Source organism: Chroicocephalus ridibundus, chromosome 2 (assembly GCF_963924245.1).
Source record: "Chroicocephalus ridibundus chromosome 2, bChrRid1.1, whole genome shotgun sequence".
NCBI lineage: Eukaryota > Metazoa > Chordata > Aves > Charadriiformes > Laridae > Chroicocephalus > Chroicocephalus ridibundus.
Genome location: NC_086285.1, coordinates 145,789,272 through 145,811,885, shown reverse-complemented (window position 1 = coordinate 145,811,885; position 22,614 = coordinate 145,789,272). Strand labels below are relative to the sequence as shown.

General features: G+C 36.9%; 1 protein-coding gene across 3 annotated transcripts in view; it reads right to left on the bottom strand.

Annotated features, from left to right (window-relative positions):
• Nucleotides 1-22,614, bottom strand: part of VPS13B (vacuolar protein sorting 13 homolog B) — a 479,360-nt gene that overhangs the window by 71,199 nt on the left and 385,547 nt on the right. For all 3 annotated transcript variants that reach the window (XM_063327260.1, XM_063327261.1, XM_063327262.1), the window contains exons 37-39: nucleotides 12,784-12,983; nucleotides 10,440-10,647; nucleotides 9,931-10,115 (exon numbers count right to left, since the gene is read on the bottom strand). In XM_063327260.1, coding sequence (XP_063183330.1) covers nucleotides 9,931-10,115; nucleotides 10,440-10,647; nucleotides 12,784-12,983 — 593 coding nt within the window. The remainder of the gene's footprint in view (nucleotides 1-9,930; nucleotides 10,116-10,439; nucleotides 10,648-12,783; nucleotides 12,984-22,614) is intronic.

The following is a 22,614-nucleotide window of genomic DNA, read 5'->3' as shown; positions in this document are numbered from 1 at the left end:
AGTAAGAGTTATTCCACTATGGTGCACTCTCAATTTTCAACACTCAGGAATAATCAGATACCACAACTGGAGAAGTTTTTCAAAATTAGCCCATATAATTTCTTCACTGAATTTGTTTTACTTCTTTTGAACTTGGTTTAACAAATTTTGTCCTAAAGCTGGAACATTTAAATCATAAATACTCACTTTAAAATTGAATATGCAGTATCTGCTTAATTTAATTTTTTCCCCTATCCGTCCTGAGGTCTTTGGCTGAATAACGAAAATAACTACTATTTTGCTTTCTGAGTAATAACATATACCTCAGCTCTTTCAACTCCATTTAACAAATTTATTTATGGTCCTATTAGCATATTTATTTCATTTTATTTAAATTTACATCTGCACTGCAGTTTATAAAATAAATATTAAATAGAGTTATAATAAAGAGATGTGAAAGAAAACTACTGTCTTCCGAGAGAAATTGTTCTTTAAAAACACATAACTGCCTTTTAGCTGACTTTGGAAAAAAGCTTCTATACATCTTCAACTAATAGAAGCTATAAAAAACCCTTTGTAATATTGGAACCAGTTGAGAAACCACAAGTATTCAAATGCAGGAAATCATGATTTTATAACATTTTAATGTGATCTACTCTTGGGAAACAAAGTTAACCAAGCCCTATTTCTGTACAGGAAATATTCCACTGTACAGTTGTAATACATTGTGGTGAGGGGTACAGCTGCAAATTTTTCACCTGTAATGCCCCACTGGTATTGTGGCTTACTGAATTGCATCAAGATTGCCTTCCTGTCCGGAAAGCCCTCTAAGTACAAACAAGACTCTAAGCCCAGGTTTTATTTTCCCTTGGTATCAGAATATGGTAATTTAAGAGCCCTGAGAAATGCTTTTTAACCTTTTAGAAGAAATATGTAGCATTCTTTTATTAGGAACTATGTTCTTTGCCTTTTTAAAACACCATGTGACCAACTTATCTTATCAATTTATCAGGCTAGCAGGTTCAGAGTGAACGCAGGTGTGTATAGTAATGTAATCTGTCACAGATACTGGCTTTTTTCATTATGGAAAAATTACTCTAAACACACTACCAGCTTTTGTTAAGAAAACACAGAATAGCACTATGCTATAACTGAGAAGATTTCTACAGGACTTTTTAAACAGGAAAATATACGTACTATTAAGTGTCAAACCCATTTTTTTCTACTAACCGTCATTCATTTTTAGACTGAGTTTATGTGAAGATCATTCGCTCTTCTAATAGCAAAAGCAACAGTATTTCATTTAATTTATTAGGGTCTTAATGTATTGCTGTGAGTATTGAGAAACAAAAGTATATAGATAGGAGATATTATATTAGGGACTTACGTACTTGCAATACCTACTATCTTTTTCTGATGCAGGAACAATCTTTCACATTTTATTTAAGACATTTCATTTTCTAAGCTTCAGTATTTATTAATAATATAAGCACTATGCTGTTGAAATGTATTCACCCCTGGGATCGATGGTAGCAGTCTATTAATACATAAAGTACTGTGAAATTTTCAGTATATGGGCTATTTTGACCACATATTCACACCACAGTAAAGCCTGATTCCTACAAGAAGTGCCACAAGATCAGCGTACAGCAGGAAGGGCTTTGGTTTGTAAAGTTTCATAAATCAGAGTTACAAAATCTGAAAGTACAGAACACGAGGAGAGTGTAAATCTGTCATTAAGATAATCTGATGGTTTCGTCAGTAGAATTTTCACTGGCTCAGTAACCCCAAAGGGTAAATTTCAGTGCAATGCACAGGCAAATTATGCACAACTTCCATTAACATTCCCAACTAGTTACGCTTAACTCCCTGCAGACTGCACTGAAACTGTAGGTCAAACGATACAGTCTCATCTCAATGCAGTGAACGCTAAGATCACACAGCAAAATAGTTAAGATTATATACACAAAATACAGTAACGAAATAGGAAAGTCTGAGATAATCCTACTCTCAGTCAAGGAAGTTCACAAATAATGTTTAAAGCTGGAATTCCTAAAGAGAGCAGGCTCTGTTTCTACATCGGCTTAAGACTCACTGTGTAACACTTCCACTCCTTTAGCCCCTACTTCCTTCTTTGCAAGAAAATGAAGACAATACTTACAATTAATAGTCAGAGTCTCAATTTTCAAACACACGTGCAAAACTTTTCCCAGCATCACAAAACTTGCTCACATCCGTATCACCTGAAGTGTAAGAGGCTCAGGCTAAAAGCAAGCCTTCAGCCCTCTTCAACAGACCTGTTGTTCACGTGATGACCTGTATCCACTTTTGTACACAGGGGTGGATGTCAACACTGCTTCTACCGACGGGAAAGCAGTTTCTTACATTAAAATAAAAGGCATTCCTTACAGTTCTAGTTTATGATCACATATACTCAATACTTATGCTGTTTCGTTTCAAGCTTGTTCCTACTCTTCACACAGTAGAGAGATCACAAAAGCACCATATACAGTCTATGTATAGTAGAAGCATGACTAGTACTGTCATTTTGCATAACATCAAAAGGTAGAATTAATAAGAAATGTAAGTTTTAAAAAGCAGAATCCCAGACAAAGCACCAAATTTGCCTTCTGACCAATTCACAAGAGCTAGATAAATTATTTCACCATCCATCTAAAAAGCCTGATTATTAGAAGACAGTACTAAAATGCATGGCAGTAGATTCAAAAATCTGCAAACCGACAGGTTTATCGATAAGCATGGTTGAACTTTACAGTTTATTATCTAATAACACTATGAACTTAAATCACTAACCTGTCACACACAAATCATCTGGATTTCCAAAATAGTTGTTGCTTTGGGAATGTAGGAAATAAATCAAACATGAATAAAATTTGTGGTTTCCCAAAAAGCTCTTTTCCCAGACTCTCAAATGCCCAGCTGAACACTGTAGCCCCAACAGGGAATGAAAAGTAAAAAGGAAGGAGAGCCAGCCAAAAATGAGGTATTCTCTGTTAAAAGGAAAAATGAATGTCTTTGACATTGATCATAATTCTTTTCCTGTTGACTGTCACGTCAAATCTTTCCTGGAATAATGACTTACAGTAGGTCTAATGTCAGTCATTCTTAAGCTCATGCTTCCTTAAGCCACTGTTTAAACAACCACAAGGTGTTAGAAAATGACCGTTTTTTGGCTGACAGTGTTGAAAAAATCAGATTTCAGACTGCAGAGTTTGCAAATGCTTTATTTAAATATTGTGAGTACGTAAGGCAATGCAACAGAATTTTTTGAATCCTCGCCTTTTGAAGTTGGAAATATTTTACGTCCTCCTAAAAGAGACCTCACCATCTCAGCAAATGTTCTGAGTGAATTTTACCAGAGTGGTTTTATTTACCTGGTCTTTATTAAAACTCGGTTAAGCCCTTGGAACCTCAGAACTGTACTCATGGACCTAATTTTCTCCAGTAGACCTTGAGATCTGGTTAATTTAATCACCACTTTTTCTAAACCAGGAGTAAGTGCTCTGTTTATTAGCAGACTATATAAAGAAGAAAGGCCAAAAAAGGAGACCTCAGCACACATTCATCTTTTCATCAGCTGTTATAATGCTGACTGCACTTGCATGCAATAGGAATCCTGGCAGGTACACAAGGGAAACATCCTCAAATACAAAAACCTGTCAGGGTTATAGCTCAGCAGATATTTTATTTTAACTTCATATGGAGAAGCATTTGCTTCTATTGTCTTCCTTTTGTCTTCTAAGCTTTAACAGCTTGTGTCTCTCACTGGTTGACAATCCAGGAGAAAGAATTTTAAGTCTGTGTTGGTGATGCAGCTTAAATAAATCAGAGAGTTCAGAATTTGGAGCATTACACATCATATGACCACTTTGATTAGACAAATCTGGTTTTCTCCACCTTTTAAATCCATGGCCACTTGTGTAAATGCTCTCGTGAAAATACATAGCTTTTGTTTGAGATATAGGGCAGTGCCAGCAATATCCCTTATTGGAAAGACAACTCTACAATGGAAGGGCAAACACTGAGCACCTCTGTAAAAAGCTCACTAGCTAAAACAGGCCTCCAGCTGCAGAGGAAATCATCTGTATGTCTTGTTCACCTGCTTGGACAGAAAAGCATACTACTTCCTTGATGGCACACATATTGCCTCCCTATCTTGGTGAGCCCCTCATGGTCTTTGCTCTCTCCCCTGCCAACCCAAACCTGTCAACCTTGTTCTTGGTAAAGATAAATGATATAGACACGTGGCCCAGATGAAATCAGAAAAGTAAAACAACACAGGTTAATCAGAGACTCGCAAGACTGCAGGAAGACACAGGAAGACTTTGGGAAACCAGAAGCATAGTGCAAGTGCAGTTTTAAGTCTCACAGCACAGATATCCAGCATTGCTTTCTTTGAGCTTAAACGCCTAAACGTAGCGAACTCCCGTTGTATCTGCACAATCTGAGAGTCACTACCGAATCACTAACAGGTTTTTTTTTTCCCCTGCAACTCCCGCCTTCAAATTGTAAAAACACAACAGAACACTTCTCCTTTCTCAACTGCTGCAAGCTGGCAGCAGGGTTGAATTTAGCATTACATAACAGCTCTGAAATACAGCCCCTTGTTCCAGTTTGGAATCTATTCTTCTTCAATTATTCTTTATGTTCTGGGACAGTGGCATTATCTGCACAACCATAAAATATTGTCTGGTATTAGAGATTGCTCTTACTCCCTTCTTCCTGATGCCATATTTCCAAAGCAAGCAGAACAATCAGGATGGAGGATATAACCACAAATTCTCTTTCAGCTGTCCTTGTAACCAGCTCAAGCCAATGTTCTCATCATTTGGTAGATGAGGAGAGGGACTATGAAGTCCTTCCTGTGCAGTTTAGACTGTCTGGTACACTTTTGTTCTTGAGTTGCTCATGTATCTTCTACAACTCTGATATCCCTGCAGGAGACCTTTCTATATACCTTATAAAACATATTCTGCTTGAAGTCTATTTCCATGCTTCAAAGTCCTCATTGGAAGACATACTATGGACAGATTCACAAGAATGAGAATCATCACCAATAGATTCCAACTTTAACTACTATGAAACAAGAATGTCATAGGGCAAAGACCTGTTGTCCTATAACGGCAAGCTGGTTACCTTGTAGAACACAGTTTAATGTTAAACTGTGAAACTAAGGCATACTTTAAGTCTTCACACATGAATACTTGCTGAGACAAATCCATAAATATCTGCACAAGTTTTACAATAGAAATTATCTGCACAAGAAAGTGTCCTAAATTTAAGATTAACTGTTGTGGAGAAAGAACAGTAGGCTTCGTTTCTGGTTTTGTGTACGTATTTTCTTTAAGTACATAATAACACAGGCTTTTAAAGTTGCGTGTCCACATATCTTCAACCACAAGACTTTCTCTTATCAGCAATCTACTTGAATGATTTAAAAGTTTCACCTGTCACGACTGAGAAAGTCTCAGCATCCTGTTTGATGTACCAATACCAATCTTCAATATTTTAAAGTAATGGCATTGCTAGTTCATCTTGCTCATTATCTTTTGAATTCATTTTGTCAAATTTTTCCAAATTTGGACTTTCCTCTGCTCCTGAGGTGTGAATATGATTCTTGCATCAACACCATTCTACCCTTTGCCCTTGCTGATTTGGGATTACTCTGTGGATTACTCTGGTTTACATGACATTAGATGGAGTCAGCACTAGGATTAACTCCACTCTTAGGAAACGTGTGCTGTCTTAAGTGAAGTTATCGGTGGAATATGCTTTTTCTTCCCCATGTATTTTAAATATAATCTTAGCAATAGCGAAGATCAAAAGGGTATGCCTTTACCAACATTTGAGTTGCTGCCTGAAGGTCTTTTCTGGAGATACCCCTTATACAAGGGGTGCATTAGTGGTGGCTTAGAGCAATATTTATCACATTACTTAACAAGACACAGCCTATTTACTTTTTCCTCTTACGAGAACATGAAACTACTGCTCATGTGTGTATATTCCTTTATCCCACATTGACATTTATGAAGATAATTTAGCTGTGTCTAGAGCTTTCTAAACATCAATCCAAAAAAATCTCACAACTTGAAAACAGATAACCATTAGTAGAAAAGAAACAGAAGCTGACAGAACAGTCAAGAATTAACAGTTTTATTCAAGGAACTAGGAAGATGTTCACTATAGAAGACTGAGGAATATTCTAGATCTATAGCACATCTTTTTCTTGATACAGAACCCAGTATTAACTTTTTTTTCAGTTAGCTGTACAAGGTTGTACCCAAAACACTTGTAAGCAATGTGGCAAATGGGTTTTTGCTTCACTTCATTGATTTTGTGTTCCAAAAATAATACCCATGTATGTACTTTCTTCATTAGTAACAACTTGCAAATACTACTATATAAACTTTAAAGCAGTCTTGAGAAGGTATATTCACAAAAGATCTTGGCAGTGATGTAGACACAACTGGAGGAAAATAAGAAAAGGTCTCCAAGTCAAAAAGGGCTAGAAGTGATGCCAGACAGCAGCTTTAGCACCTGAGGATAAGAAACACCTTATGTCGCTGAACAGGAACTCCTTAAAAAATTAAGAAGGGGTGCCAGGGAAGTCTAAAGGTGTTTCACCAAATACTAGTTATCTGAAAGAACAGTAAATCACACCGTGCCAAACAACATTTGTAGCATGTGAAAATGGGACAAACGAGGGATTAAAAATCAAATAGAAAGGGTCTGGTAAAAAGGAAGAACAAGAAGTTCAGATACTCTCAATCTCACAAAAGAAATATATCCTGATGCAATTTCTTGCAAGTGCATCTAGGATTCTCTCTCACTTCCTTCACACAAATGGATCAAACTTATATTTCAAATTGCTAAAGAAAACACAACATGGCAGAAACGTCAGTTCTTCCTTTTCCCTCCACGAATAAAAGCACTAACGTTCGGATTGTAAAAAAGTAAAGGATTAGAAACTTTAGCAGTGAAAATGCTTACTTTTGCAACAATATGAGTAAAAGCACAAGAAAATAAGCCCTTGGGAAAATTAGAAATAGCAGCAAGATAAGGTTTTACAGAAACAATACAGTTGATGTCAACTCTTCTAATCTGAAGCTGTTTGCTTATCCTTTGGCCGCAGCAGATGACACGCAACTTCAATATCTAGAAAAACGCTCTTTATGGTGAACCTTTTGCAAGTTCCAGGAATTTGAAGAATAGCTATAAAAACAAAAAGATTTCTAAAACTTACCTATGATTAAAACGATATGCCAAAAGAAGTTTAGCAAAGATAGAAAGCTAGATGAAATGTCACACCAGCTTACTTGAAAAGAAAGAACATGCAACTGGCAAACTTTTAATTCAAGCCAAACTATAGAAGTGCACCTTTGCCTGGGTTTATGTGAAGTAAAGGATTAAGGGAGACTGGTAACACAGCTGGTGACATTATGGGTCTTATTAGCATTTGAAGATATACACAATCCTGGGAGATTTTTTTAAAATATACTTTTCATATACTCTGATATCATTATTGTCTTCAATTTTACATCCTTTTTTCAAAAAAGCTGAAGTCTTTGGCTTGCAGATGTTCCTCTAATGTTTCAAGTCAAGAAGTGAATAAAATAGACATGTTGTTTTGTCTTTTCTTCTCTTTATATTTTGTGAATTTTCCATATGCACTAAATACACAGTATAGTAAGAAACAGACATATATCCATACAGGGAAAAAAACGGACCTGATGAAATGCATCATGATTAATTTAAATGAGAACCTAAAATTTGAGATGAGTATTCGGTAAATGCAGTTCACCTAAAGAATTTGAAAAGTTACTCTTTATTACTTATTCCACCCACATATCTATGTTAGACTAATAAAAAAAGGCATATTGTCCATGATTAAAATGGCTGTTTATCTACATTGTGCAGAGCTGCTCTGTGTAGGTGCATGGCCATTTCTGGAAAATGCAACAACTCACCACCTAGAGCCAGGCAACAGTTCCTGCCATAATTAATGGCCGTACCAAAATTTGGATCCTCCGGGTAGGCATTTCTGCACTCCATGTGCCCAAGAGCACAGTTTTTTAATAGATGTCCTCTAATTTGACTTATATCTTTCATCTCTTCCCTTGTAATTGAAAGCCCAAGGTAGTAATATAAGACTCACTAAGAATTAATTAATCATAAAGTTGACAGACCTTAAGAAGAGAGTGTGCCACAGTAAAAAGCACCATGGAAGGAAGCTATACAGGGACGCTTGACCACAAACTTAAACCAAGACTGATGGAAACAGTTTTGCAGTCAACATATAAGATTAAATGCAAATCAGAAGAATTATGTGAAGACCAGTAGAAGTTGACAGAACCTGAACAGTGGTAGCTGAGTGCTTCCCAGTTTCTACCTTGCTGCCTGAGGCAATCTCAGGAGAAATGAAAGAGGATTGCAACTACCTTCTTTTCTCTAGACCGTAGCATGGAAGCACAAAGCAGCAGAATGTGTGTGTTACTAGAAGTCCAGCTGCGCATGCCCACTTGAAGAACCACCGATTTTCCCCCTGTACAGCATCATATTATTACACAAGCACATACATTATGTTCACGATGTCTGTTATCTATAATGGGAGCTTAATGTAATTATACTGAAAACTTGGTGTGCTGTGCTCTGAAAATGCCATCCTGAAAGAAGGTGAACTGCTGCCTTTCATAGCAACCTAATAGGGTCACCAAGACAGCATACAATAACACAATTTTGATCTTTGATTCAAACCTCATGCCAAGGGGGGCTGATTTTTTTCTATTTAATTTTAATTTTCATATAACTGAAAGGAGCTGACATTTGGCTGTCTAGAGGGTAAAGAAATTGGCAGGACGCTTATATGATCTCACTAACAGTATGTGCATGGTAATAACATTATACCATTTATCTGAGGAAGATTACCCTACTTATCTATAACTCAAAGCATATTGGTGCATAATTCAATTTTAAAAGCAATTTTTAAAGTTATAGCAATAATGAAATATAATTCAACATTTCTGAACAAATAGGAAGAATTGGGAGATATTTATTTCCCTGGACTCACACCACCATTCTGATTAACAAGCAGATTCAGATTAAAAAAATAATGACAGATCCAATGATAATGAAAATGATATTAAGAAAATTAAAACTGAGCAAAAGTCGAAATAGTTATGCAAGGAATAAGTGAATTTATGGAGATGAATTACACTAGACAGGAGAGAATGTAACTACCTGACTGTGTATTTGAGAAAGCAAAAATTCTCAGAGTTAGGGATCAGTGTAATGGTGAGGTATGGTCTATTTCTGGGGCACAGAGTCCCACAGCTGCAGCGCTCAGCCCTCCTTTGAAGGGCAGTTCCATGTTCTCACACAGTCAAACTGGACAGCCCACTTCAACCCTCTCAAATCAAAACGAGAGAAAATAGATCCTCTCTATCCTGTAGGTCTTACTAGAAGAAGCACAGCCACCTGCCACCACAGACACAGGAGACGATGGCCAGATTAGAGATTTTAGATCAATGATTCCCCTGAGTTTTGGCAATTTCAGACCAGAAAATTTCAGACGTGAGGTGTTTTCTCCTGTGTCTCAGTTTCAAATCAAACCAAGTCTTTAGGTAAACATTGATGGATGAAATCATAGGAAGACAGAATAAAAATCCTGCATGCTTGCAAACCAGAACTGATAAATTCAGCTATAGCTTATTATGTCACGGAAAAACTTCGCAGGTAAGTGGTTAAAACGTGTACACAAGTAGTTTTAAAACTAAAGATGTGTTCAAGCTGTGGAATTTACCTCCTATTGATTTTATAGAGCTCCTGACATTTGTTTTGTGCCCATTTTTAATAACCCTAAGTTTAAAAACATTTGCTTCACCGAAGTAATGTTTTCTTTTGTTAACAAAAGTAGAAACTCTCATTACCCACCTGAAGAACATCTCCAAGGTCAGCAGTGCTAATATCTGGGTCTTCAGTGGTATTAAAAGGAACGGGGTTAATCCTTACAAGAGTGAGCACTCTGGGTTCTGGATATCTCCACAACATCATGCCCGGACTATCCTCAGTTTCATTGTAAAACACAACTTCATAGGCACTGGGCAGTTTCTGTGCTTCTGTCAAATGAAAGAAAGCTATAATCTGTTATATAATTTCTAGAAAGAAACATGCTGGTTTATGAGACCAAAGTAGTTAAAAATAAACCCCTCCGCATCAAAAGGAGAGAAAATAAAAAAGCAATTTCCCTGACTTTTAAAAGATTACAGCTTAATGGAAAGAAATCAAAAAAGTATTTTTTTTTTTAATTCTAGCAGATGTCTTTTCAACTGCTTTTCCAAAAAAAGTCAAGTATTCACTGTTAGAGGCAAGTAATCTTTAATAGGTTACTACTGTATTTACTGTATAATTAATAAAAAAGAAGAGCGCAATAACATTTTTACCTGCATCCTGTATATATTGGAACAGGCCTGTTCTCAGATCATCTGAGGTATGCTCAGTTTTGAAGGCTTGATTCCTTTCCGTAGAAAAACAAGCGTGGTGTGGACGTTCAGATATCAATGTCGCTACACTGCCCTTTTTAGTGAGGTACTGCCACAGAAGCTCCTGGAGAAGAACTAAACAGTTCAAATGCTCTTGACCCCAGAAAACCTTTTTTTCAAAAAAAAAAAAAAAAAAAAAAAAAAGAGAGAAGAAAAGAAAGGGAAAAGACAAAACAATTACATACAAATACTTAGTTGCTTTTGAAGGGAAAAACCTCCCCCAAAACAACAGGAACTTTATACAGCTTTCAGGCTGCTCTACTTATACCTTAATTGCTTGCAAGCATCCATAATGTGAAAATGAAGAACAGGAACAACAAGAAATCTCTACAAAACCATTTGGCAAATTTGTTCTTCTCATCGTTTGAAGGAAAGCATTAATTCTTACCATTTACAATCGATACTGATGCTGCCTGCAATAGCACAGAACTTAAAAGTGATACACAAGAACTAACATCTGAGTGCAGTACGTATTGCAAGGAAGCAACTAGCAATTAATAAAGAAACAAGACCTAGAACCAGTGTGGGATGAAATCTAAATCACCAGATGATAACTTAAAAGTCCATGGTAAGGGTAGGAGTAAATAAGTCAGGTGTGCACATAAAAAGCAGTGCGATTTTTTTCACCGGGGAATACTAATTTTCAAATATGAAAAAACATCAGAAGATGCCCAAAGGGTGTGTAGTACAGCTTTCACGAAGGAAGCTTTTCCTTCCCCTGCATCTACATGTAAGCCCATGGAATAAGCCAAGACCCTCTTGAAACACAGCTACAGCCAGTCCTGAGCTGCTACCCCGGTCATCTCCCTAATTCAGTGCATCTCTACTGCAGTTTCTAGAGTACCTCTGGCCTCAGGGTCCCACCCTTGGCCTAGCACAAGCTCAAAGGAGCTCTGTGTCACCTAAGCTGATCCCAGAGGCCTCGGTCCCCCATTGATGGAGGAGGGAGAAATGCTTTTACCCCCCAACTTCTATTAGTTTTATTTTAAGGCAGCTGGAACTTCAGAGCACAGAACTCCTACTACAATATTCACAGATGCACCAATTTCACACAAGCTCTCTAGACTCCGCTGCAACACAAATTAACAGTGGTGTAAGAGGAGGTCATGTTTAGAGCTGGTAAAATCATTAGCCATAAATAAATTAATTTGAAACAGAATTGCTAATGCTTCTGTCAGCATTCTAAAATCTATTCTGCCAGACCAAATACTTAATTGTCTTCTGCAAAAGTGAATTATCCCAGTATATACTCTAATAATAAATGGCTTTCTCAGATTTATGGATATTTTCCTGGTCCTTGTCAAAACCCCAAAATTTTGGGGAAATCCCCTCCCCCCCCTTTTTATTAACAACATGTAGAGGTAGTTAGCCAAGTACCTGTGAATAACAACTAAAAAAGAAGCAGAGAAACAAACTGACTGTATTTATTCATTAAGATATAATTCTTTAAAATTCATATTATCCAATTAGCCCTATTCCCAGTGCTGTGGTTTTAAGAACTTCTAATGCCGATTCTGGGAAAAGACCTAATGACATGACTGAATGTCAAAATTTCCTTTTTGTGTTTTATATGCTTGATTTATATATTTATTTGAGAACATTTGGTGTGTATAGATACTACAATAAAAATAATTAAAACAAGACATATCTTAAAGCCCACTTGTTTAAGCCGCACAGAATCTATTTTTCATTTCAAGAACTCCCATGCGTCTTGGACTGGTTTCAAGTTGTGGGCACTTCCAAAAAGGAGAGGATAGCATGGAAAACTGAGTATTAATTGCTACAAACAACAGTTTATAATTACTCCCCTGAGAAATTGGTGTAAGTTTAAAAAGAAAGGATATGTATTTCTTAAAGCTACCCCTAGGCATTACAGACACATAGCTCATGGACAAACACGCACACATCAGAACAGGGTCCTAGATATTAAGTGTTAGTAATTTGATCCACTAGTTTTAAGGGAACACACACATACAGCTATAATACATGGCTTAAGCAGTATTAAAAAAAAACACAAAACAAAACACTACACAATTTTTCAATCAACAGTTTTACGTGAAAAACTAGATACTTATTTTGAAAGGTAAAATAAAAACCACCCAAAACAAACAAGCAAAACTCCCCAACTCAACGAACTGTTGTAGGCTGCAAAGCTTTATGGGCTTTTATGCAATTTATTTATGAAATCTCAATCACCCAAATCCAGTCCAGCTCAATAATAGAACCATAAGTATCTTATACAGACCTGCAGCAGTCCTCCTCTCAAATCGATGTATATTTTTGGAACAGATTGCTCTGGGCCAGGATCACCACTGTGCTTACACCACTTGGCTTCCACATTAACAGAGCAGCAAAAAGGGCCCATCAGAGACCTGGCTTTTTCTCTGAGACTTGTTTTAAGTAGGAAATCTTTTATGTCAAGGACAAAAGATGATCCATGGATTCCTAAAAAGAGAGACAGACAATTAATCCCGCTCGTTGTTATTCGCCCCAAATTTATGCGCTTATTTCCCAAATTCACTTTACCACGAGCCTGGGAATCCCTGCCTGCAAGCAATTACTCACACAAGTAGTCCCACTGACTTTCATGGAAACGCTTGTGTGGACAATCGCTCTCCTCACCAAGCAAGAGCACCACAGTTGGGCCAGAAGACTTTTTTTTTTCCGGCTTGCTCTCTGACACCATTGAGCAGGCTTTAGACAGCGTTGCAGTTACGGTGCAGGTATGTCTCACACACATTCCTTACAAAGAACTATTTGCCAAAACATTATGATTTTTTACATATGTGAGTATTTTAAGGTTTATGAGAAGAGACATTTTTCATTAAACTATGAAATTTTTTTTCAAAAGAGTCCATTAAGAACAAGAACAGCTGCTTCACTTGATTATATTTTAAACTGATAGGAAATAGCTATTTTGAACGCTTCTCTCTGCTTTTGTTCAGGTTAGTTACTATAAAATATTGCCTTGCTAGACTTTGGAGTGCTTAGCAGGAGAATAAGGGTAATGTTTGAATTCAAATAATTCAAAACAATTACTGTAACTCAAAATATATAACATGTGTTTACCTAAAAAACAGTTTAATCTAAACTATTCACGTCACAACCATTTGCAATTTACATAGCTTTATAAAACACAAAAATGATAATGCCAGGTTAGATTTATGACAGAACTTCACATACTCTCATTAAAGACCCAAACATTTTCAGGAAAGAAACACTATCTAGAAATGTCACATCTCTTGTGAATTTAGCTTACAGCAAATCTCTGTTTAATAAAACAAATCATACTTAATATCTCTGTATTTCTTTAGTGTATTTACATGAAAAGTATTACATCTGAGGTTGGGTCAACTTCTTTCTCTTCTGGTGCTCTTACTTGGACTCCACACTGAATACTGAATGTCACCATACTTTGTTATGCCCACAGATTATTTTTCTAATGAAACTAGATATTTACCAAAGGCAAAAGATTAAAAAACATCTAAGGCTTACACACAGATGTTTCAACATACAGTTCCATTTTATATTTTCATACTTTTGCTGGTAGAAAAATCCCACAAATATACAACTCACTGTTTTGAATACACGCAATCAAACTTCTCCTATGAATCTCTCTTAGCATCCAGAAAGAGGTCAGTCCGTCTGCATCCTAGGAGTTATGACTTCATAATACCACGAAAAATTTTACACAATGGAAGGAAATATATTGGAATTTTTTTTTTTTTCCAATCCAGCATCCACTAGGAAGGTGGTCCAACAGCCCCCATAGCAATAATGGCGTTGAATTGTATTCAAGCCAAGCAGGAACCACAAGAAGAATCTCTCCCTTGCGCAGTTTGAAGTTTAGTAAGAATCATCAAGGGCTCGAGCAAACCTTTGTCCCATGCCAACCAATGGGACTGTTGGCACTGACTGGGAAAGGGGTTTCAGCTCTGGGTTATTTATACTGGCTTCTGAACCCCTGCGTCTGGTCTCATGTGTAACAGTTTTATATGACAGAAACTGTTCAGTGTTTTTTTGAACTTCAGTGATAATCAAGAAAACTAACATCAACACACCCTGATGCCTCTCCTTTTGGTACTGGTTCAGACTTGATTCTGTAAACTGTGGAATGAAGCAGCTTTACATACAGTCTTAAACCAAGAAAAAGAGGTATTTTTATGGGAAGGGCTCACCCTCACCCTGCTATGGCTCTGTCCTGTTATTTTAAGAGGCACGACAATATTTGGAAGTTCAATTTTTTTATACTATACATGGAAGTTTGATTTTAAAGAGGAGAAATTCTCAGTAACTATTGCACAATTCCACAATATACAGAAACGTTCTATAGTTTCATAGGAATATGTGCCAAGTTGCAGAAATAACAAAAGGGAAAAAGGAATGCCAGAATACAAGTGGTTTTATTTATGTTTTCTTTCACTGGGATTACACTTGGAAGGATTATGCTTTGCAGTCTTTTTCTGTTGTCCTCTCAGCTCCACAAAGTACAAAGAAAACACAATATCCAATAGCTTAGAAAAAGAACTGAGCATTCAGCACATAATACTGCTGGTTCAAAATCATCAGTGCCTTTCTCAAATGCTATGTAAACAATGAGAAATTAAGACACAACTAAGAATAAGGAAGTGTTGGTAAATTTTAAATAAAAGAGATATTACAAGACACATCCATGGATTGTGCTCTGCAATACCAGGAAAAGTCCAGGGACTCAATGAGAGGTTTTTCTTTTTCTTGCTGCAACCCAGATTGCTCTTGTGTACGCAAGAATTACATCCTTGTCCTTCTTAGCAGTTATATCTACATGCCCTTTTGGGGATGAAGTGACTCTTAGTATAAAAAACACTGTGCTCTTAATAAAAAGAAATAATGCAGAGAGCATTCAGACAAACTTGCACAAAGTGATGTTTTGAGGAAGCTTAAAGAAAACAAATAAAGAACAAGAAGTATGCACAAATGCTAAAAAGCGATAGTAAACAGAGAGATCTCTGGGCCTGAGGGAAGCTTCAGTGGGGTACCACTACTATGTAAATCCTAAAAGGATGACATTAGAAAAGAAATAATCTCACATCCTAAGGGAAGGGAGTGAAGAAATACCAGCATGCACTAGAAGGGACCTTAATTTAAGATTTCTAAATGTCATACTAACATTCAAAGTAAAGGCTCAGTTAGTGAAGTTGTTTTCCTATGACTAAGGCAACCAGAAAGGTAAAGACGCAAAATAATTCTCCTCTGTTTTTTTCCCTCCCACACACTATTTTCAGTCAGTCCTTTCATGCATCTCTCACAAACTTCTATTGTAGAATACTAACGTCAGTTTAAACAGATTAAATCAAAGTCTCCGTTTGAAGTGAACTTGAGATGGCACCACACAGAAGTAATATATCTACGTAAACGATTGTTGTGATATGTAGAAGTTAACTTGTTCTGTTTGGATTATTGCTCATGAACACCAACACACTTTTCAGTACGTGCAATAATTTACTTCTAGGAACAAATAGTTTCATGACTTTTAAAATACTCCTCCAAGAGACTAATAAATATGAAGCACTGGCTTTCGACAGTGTTTAAAAAATGCTGCCAGCCCTCCATTGTCAGACTCCACCCAAACCCACAATAGCACCGCAATATGCTGCCATGTTAACTGAGCAAAATACAACCTACACCAGGCTTCTGCATGCCATTGGAAGGATTAGCTTTATGACGACACATGCTCAAAAGGAATATCCAGGTATTTTTATGCAGTTGGAAATAACACAGGAGGGTTTGGAAAAAAAAAAAAGCTAACACTTGCTTGGTAATGTCAAGAAATTAACTTGATTACAACAGAATAATGAAGAAAATTTACTAAAAGACAATATTTACTTTGATATTCGAACGCCTTTTGTTTTTTAGTCAGTAGAGACTTGATATACACTAACATTGACAACGACATTTCATAGAATCTGAGTACCCTGAGTTATAAATACAGCTGTATTAGGTTTTATATATAACTATCATATAGTTATATTAGCATTTACCAATAATAGGAGGCTCCCATTTGTGTATATAGAAAAAAAAAAGAGCTGGCCTGTTTTAATAGATGCAGCAAATACATTAAAACAACGCTTGCCTTACAGTAACAATCACTTAGTGTTTAGGCAAAACAGGTGTTAAGAAAGAGTTCTGTTATTTTTCCTGGTTCACAGACAAAGGAAGAGACAATGTTTTGACATTAACTACAGACTTTCTGTTTTCAAAAACATTTTAAAATACTGATATTTGAATCAACTCCAAATGAAACAAGTAGAAATGTAGCAGGAGTTTTTTTTTCCTTCTATTATGCTCTGTGCATTTGCTCTTTCTTAGCTGCAAATCCTGTTTGGTTCACTGCACTGTCACCCAACACAACATCCAGAACAATTTTAATTGGCAAACTTCTATATGGGAAAAGAGTTTTAAGAACGTGGAAACACATGTATTATAATAAATACAGCAAATGGCACTGGACTATAGTCGAGACATCTTTTGAAAAGCCTCTTGGAAGCTAGTAGCTTTGCTACAGACTGTAGCGATAAGAAGAAAAATGCTTTTCTGAGTTTGGGGCAGCTCGGAAGCAAGACTGTGTCCCAGAGCACAGAGCTCGCCACGCTGGTTTGGACTGGGCAAGGTGCACGGGAGTGATGTGGTCTGCACCGACCGCAGCAGCTGGCAGACTGCATCCCACCCAAAGGGCTGCGGTGCACTCTGAAGGAAAAAGTCCAGGCTCTCCCATGGGCCCTCCCTGCCTGGGCAGCAGAGCTACAATCTGGCTGACAAAGGTTAATTAGTGAACCGTTTTCCTTACTACCTTCTGCGTTAATGTCACATGTTACTAAGGTAATAATCTGTGATATGCTTTTGAGCATTCATTCTTCATATCTGCCACTTCAGTAGCTAGTTTAAAGTTGCCAAAGATACTAAGACAGTTTTGAATACATAAATATGTTATAATCTCTAATACATTGATAATTATCTACAGGATTTTTTTCCTCTTAAGAAAACTTAAGATACATCATGTAATGAGTAGTTATACTACAGTTACACTGCTCTGTTGACAGGTATCTTCTACCAAACAGCTCCTGAGAAGAAAGCGTAAGAAAGCTATGAAAATAATTACAGGGGAAATACTGCAGTTAATTTAGAAGTCGGCCAATTTATTCAAGTCTGAAAGCGCAGTAGCAAAGAAATGGTGAGACGTAGTAAAGGACAATTTTCAAGGAGAGATTTAGTTAACAGTCCGTTGACCGCACTGTATTTCTCATTAGTGTCAAGCTGAATCTTATGATAGTTCATTCTCCCCACGAGAACAATACTTACACGTTACCAATTAACTATTCTTTAGTGAAAGAGAGTTTTTCAGCATTACATGGGGACACATGTGGGCTCTGTAAAAACATGAGATGTGTAACACACGGTAAACAGAAAGTAATGATCTTAAACAGGCCAAACCCTTGAATTCGTCACTAATAAATGTCCCCATGCATTCAGCAGTCCTGGCTGCTGGGAGCCTGTTTTCTTCAAATACTTCAAACACTAAAACCCAGGAACATTTATTATTTTAATCCATTACAGGCAGTGCTTGATTTAACTTTATTGGTTGTGGTGGTGGTAGTAGTTATAGTGGGGGTAAAGCTATGTTCTTTTACACATCATTTCAAAAGGGCTTAATTATATTTTATAGCTCAGGCCAGGAATCCTGCTTGTTTTGTGTCTAACAAGGTTCAAATGGAGTTCAGGTCAGTGATGAATCAGAAGAGAAGTCAAAGATGGTTATCTATTTGAAATGAGCTCATCTCCTTAAAGAATAACTGGGCAGGTACATCATGTTCATTACACCACTGCGTACTAAGGAGCTGAAAAATGACAATTCACTTATTGATTCGTTAATTTTGGATTTTGTGACACCTGATCAGGGAGGGCATACTAAAGTTAAGATCTAAAGGGATTTTCATTTTTGGTCAAGGCTGTCTTGGGTATACAATAATTTAGAATGTATTTGTAAAGCTCTATATTGCTCTATCTTATTCTAATTAAGTGTAGAAAAATGCATAATGGAAAACAAGAAAAACAGTGTTCATTTTGCATCCATGAGTCCAGCTTTCAAAACTGACTGAGTGCTATAATACATGCATAATACTTGTTTCTGGTATCATAAACATTTTATTTTTAAATATCAGCAGTTTTCAGAAAAAGAAAACATTTTCTTTACAGATGTCCATGGAGAGGTCCTTCAATTTGAAAAAAAAAATAAAAATCTATGTATTTTCACATCTTAATTTTAGGTGGTTGGTTGAAACCTTTGGTTTCTTTTCAGGAGACAGCTGGTACCTACAACTGCCACTGATTTATCAAGTTGTAGATATTTAGCACTACTGAAAAGTCAAATACTGAATGGTTGCACAGTAAATGAAGCATTACAACATAGCAGAACTATAGAACTGCACAAGGCTGAATTACAATTACAGCTTTGGAGTAATTCTGCTCCTCTGCTCTATGCTTGATTCACTGGATTTCAACTGCTTTAATAAACTAAGTAGTCCATGAACTAGAGGGTAATTTTTCTTTACACATAAACCATCCTGAAGATAGTGCCTGGCAGCACCTGAGCTGTTTGAGCCTCTATAACCCAGTGAATTATGCTTGTGGAAGTCCAAGTCTTGACAGATAGACCCTGGCCACTCAAACTGAATAGGTTTCCCTGCACTCTTGGGATGTGGTTCCCCAGAATAAAGGCCACTCCCGTCCCAGGTTCCTTTGTTCCAATTGTCTGCTCCCTTCGATCCTTCCTCCCCCTCCTTTGTATAGTTCTCTGAATTCCCTTTTATACCAGCATGGTTCATTAAAGTGCACCCGTCCAATGAGCCGACTGAAGGAGACGATCTTGCTGGCAACTTTTCTTTCCTGTGGGTTAGTTTTGAGATAGATCAGTGGCCTGACTCAACGCAGTGAACAGCTGCCCAAGTAACAGAGGTAGCGCAAGGCAGAGTGTGGAAATATGCAGCTACAGTAACCCAAACTTCCTGTGGAATTACACCTTTTGTTTGGGCAGCAAGCTGGTGATCTCATCCCATAAAAAATACTCCTATCATAGAAAAAGAAGAAATGTGTTACCAGTATGTTAACAATTTAAACAACTTAAGGACCTGGTCCTTAAGACTAGGCAATAATGCCTAATCTCTGTTCTGTACCTCACACTGCAAAATGTAGATTGAACTAGAGGAATTGCACAGAAAGCATAAAATGTACGAAGAAAACATTCAGCTTTCACTGTTATCTGTATTTCCTCATGAATGTAAATATTCTATAGAATTGACTACCATGAAAATGCTGTATCACCTACTACCTCCATGTATAGCACTGGGATCTGCATAATAAAAGGAATTCCAGTCTCAATAAAATATGCAATTACTTTCACGATAAAAGCTGCGGAGATTACAAAAACAACCATATTTGTTCTGAATTGAATTTCATCTGGAATCGACTTTTTAAAGTTATTTAAACTGTAAATACAGTCCTACAAAATCAGTGCACCCTGTCTTGAATCAACCACCTACAACTACCTTTTTTTTTTTTTCTTTTTTCTCCCCCTCCCCTCCCCCCCGCCCCAAGTTAATGTGCTAGTTCATCAGTAGCAATTCTGAACTCCGTTACAAAGCACCAGTAGGGATTCTGACCAGGATTAATAGTGGTACTCAGTCCTGGGATTAGGTGGTGTCTTGTTTCATGGATTTTAGGCCATCTGTTCTTTCCTCCTACATTATACTCCTGCAGAACTATAAACGCACCTCCACCTCAGGGACTATAGAAAGGAATTAGAATTCTTCTGCTTTTCATTATCACAAGATTCAGTAACTCATTTCATTGTCAGGATAATCCCCTTTTACTCTTTCTTTTGCGCTTGCAGGGTATGCCAAAATGACAAATAAAATCCCAGATGTTAGAGACCTGATGAGGTCTCCACCTTTTCTTGAGTGTTGGGTTTAAGCTACTTGGGACACGGTGTCAAATCTGACAGGACCCTGATGCCCACACCCAATATTCATTAAGGTTTGTTAGTGATTTGTATAGCTGTCTACAAGCTGCACTTCCACCTCAATCCTCAGTGGCCATTTAAATATTTAGTTTGTCCTCTGGCTTTTACTGACAAAGAATTAATTTCCTATTGTTCAAGTGTTGGAAAGAGTTTATATTTCTTTCTAAAAGTAACAAAGGTCTTCTGGGTGTTGTAAATGGCTTGTTACTGCTGCATATTATTTTAGGTAGTCATATCTAATTTAATGCTTTATTTCCCCACGGGCTAACTTGCATATCTGCAGCATCCAAAGGCTATGACAACGCCTTAGCGGAGTTTTCTCGGGAGAGTCAGTTAACTCCAAAATTAAGTTTGGTCTTTGCGCTACACCAATTAATAGCTGCATTTAATTTTTAATATTTCTGTAAAGTATCTTAAGTATATAGTTTCTTTCAGGCTTAGTAAAAATTCTTGCAATTATCATACGCTCAACTAGTGTTTATTTTTTTCCCCCTTATTTATATGCTAAAGTAATCATCTCTGTATACGGGACGAAGGACTGGGGAATTCTGTCTATGATCTTTGGAATATTTTATGTCTGTAACTCTCTCAGTCCAGACACTGAACAGCAAGACTTCCCTCATGTGTCCAGCCCGAGCAAAATAAAGCTCCGCCGACAGGCTACAGGCTTCTTGCTGTCTTTCACTCTGGGGAGAGTGCAGTCCTCAACCTCTCTCATTTATCTGCTCTTTTGGCAGGTAGGTAGTGCTAATTTCAACACCAAACCTAAATTAACTGAAAGCCGTATATTTAGAACTGCATTCTATTTCCTAGTATTTGTTGCTGAAAATTATTTCAACTTTAACGGCATGTGACTGTTCTGGAGAGAGCTACATACCGCAGGTGTGACACCAAGCTACCTCACATCTGCCTGGGTACGTGGCACTCCAGAGCTCCAGCCACTTTGCAGAAGGTGCCACGCACTTCGCAGGACAAAAATCACTGAACCAGGTCTAACGACAGTTCTTGAACCTGGAGTTTTTGTCAACAGTACAAATAAGCATTCATTTCATAAAACTACAAGTTTTAACTTGTAACTCTAAGACACAAAATAGAAAATTAGTACAGGTAATTATTTTATTTAACATCAGTATGACTTAAACTCCTGCCCTTAAGGGTATCAGACAAACTATATTGGTAGCCTCTTCTAAAGTAAAATTAATATATTTTTTTTTTGAAAAATGGATTTTATTATGGTTTGATTTTTTTGCCAATACACTGCATCACATTCTACAACAGTATTATTTTACTAAAACCAAATACTCAGGATTTTACCATAAGTACAGAGGTGAACATAAGTATTTTAGCAGAAATAGTAACCATGTTGTTATAAGTAACTGTTGTATTAAAACATGAAAAATGTCCAAAAAATGAAGTCCCCTGACACACTAAGGGTTTGGGGTTGTGTAACAGTGCAGCGGGACATGTAGAAATTGAGGTGTTTTAATTTGATCCAACTGCAATGTGAGTGTTCAACACTTACAATTTATTTTGTTAGAAGTGAAATAATTCAACTAATTAGCTCCTCTGTTTTTCAGAAGCTACATCTTTTTACTTTCACAAGAAATTAAGAAGAAAAATTAAAACAGAAGGCCTTTAGCTTCCATGATTAAATCAGGGAAGCCTAGAGGGAAAACTCATAATTAAAAAAAAAAAGTTATATGGCAAGCTTCTTCCTTAATTTCAGCTAAAAAAAAAAAAATCAAAGCATTAGACAAGGTCACGCACTTTTGTTTTCCCCTATAAGGGAGGAAAAATGCCGACAATACATTCTTGCGAGGTTTTTTTGTTAAATAATTCCTAGCAAATAGGATTCCTTACAAACCAACTTCATCTCCTACATTAAAACTCATCTGGAAAAGGGGTCGTTTACACTGTTTATAAAACACTGCCACATAAAATGTGTAAAAAAACATATTTCACTAAAAATAGCTTGCGTAAGTAAGGGATTAGAGTAGTTTCTACTGCTATAATTGTTCCTTT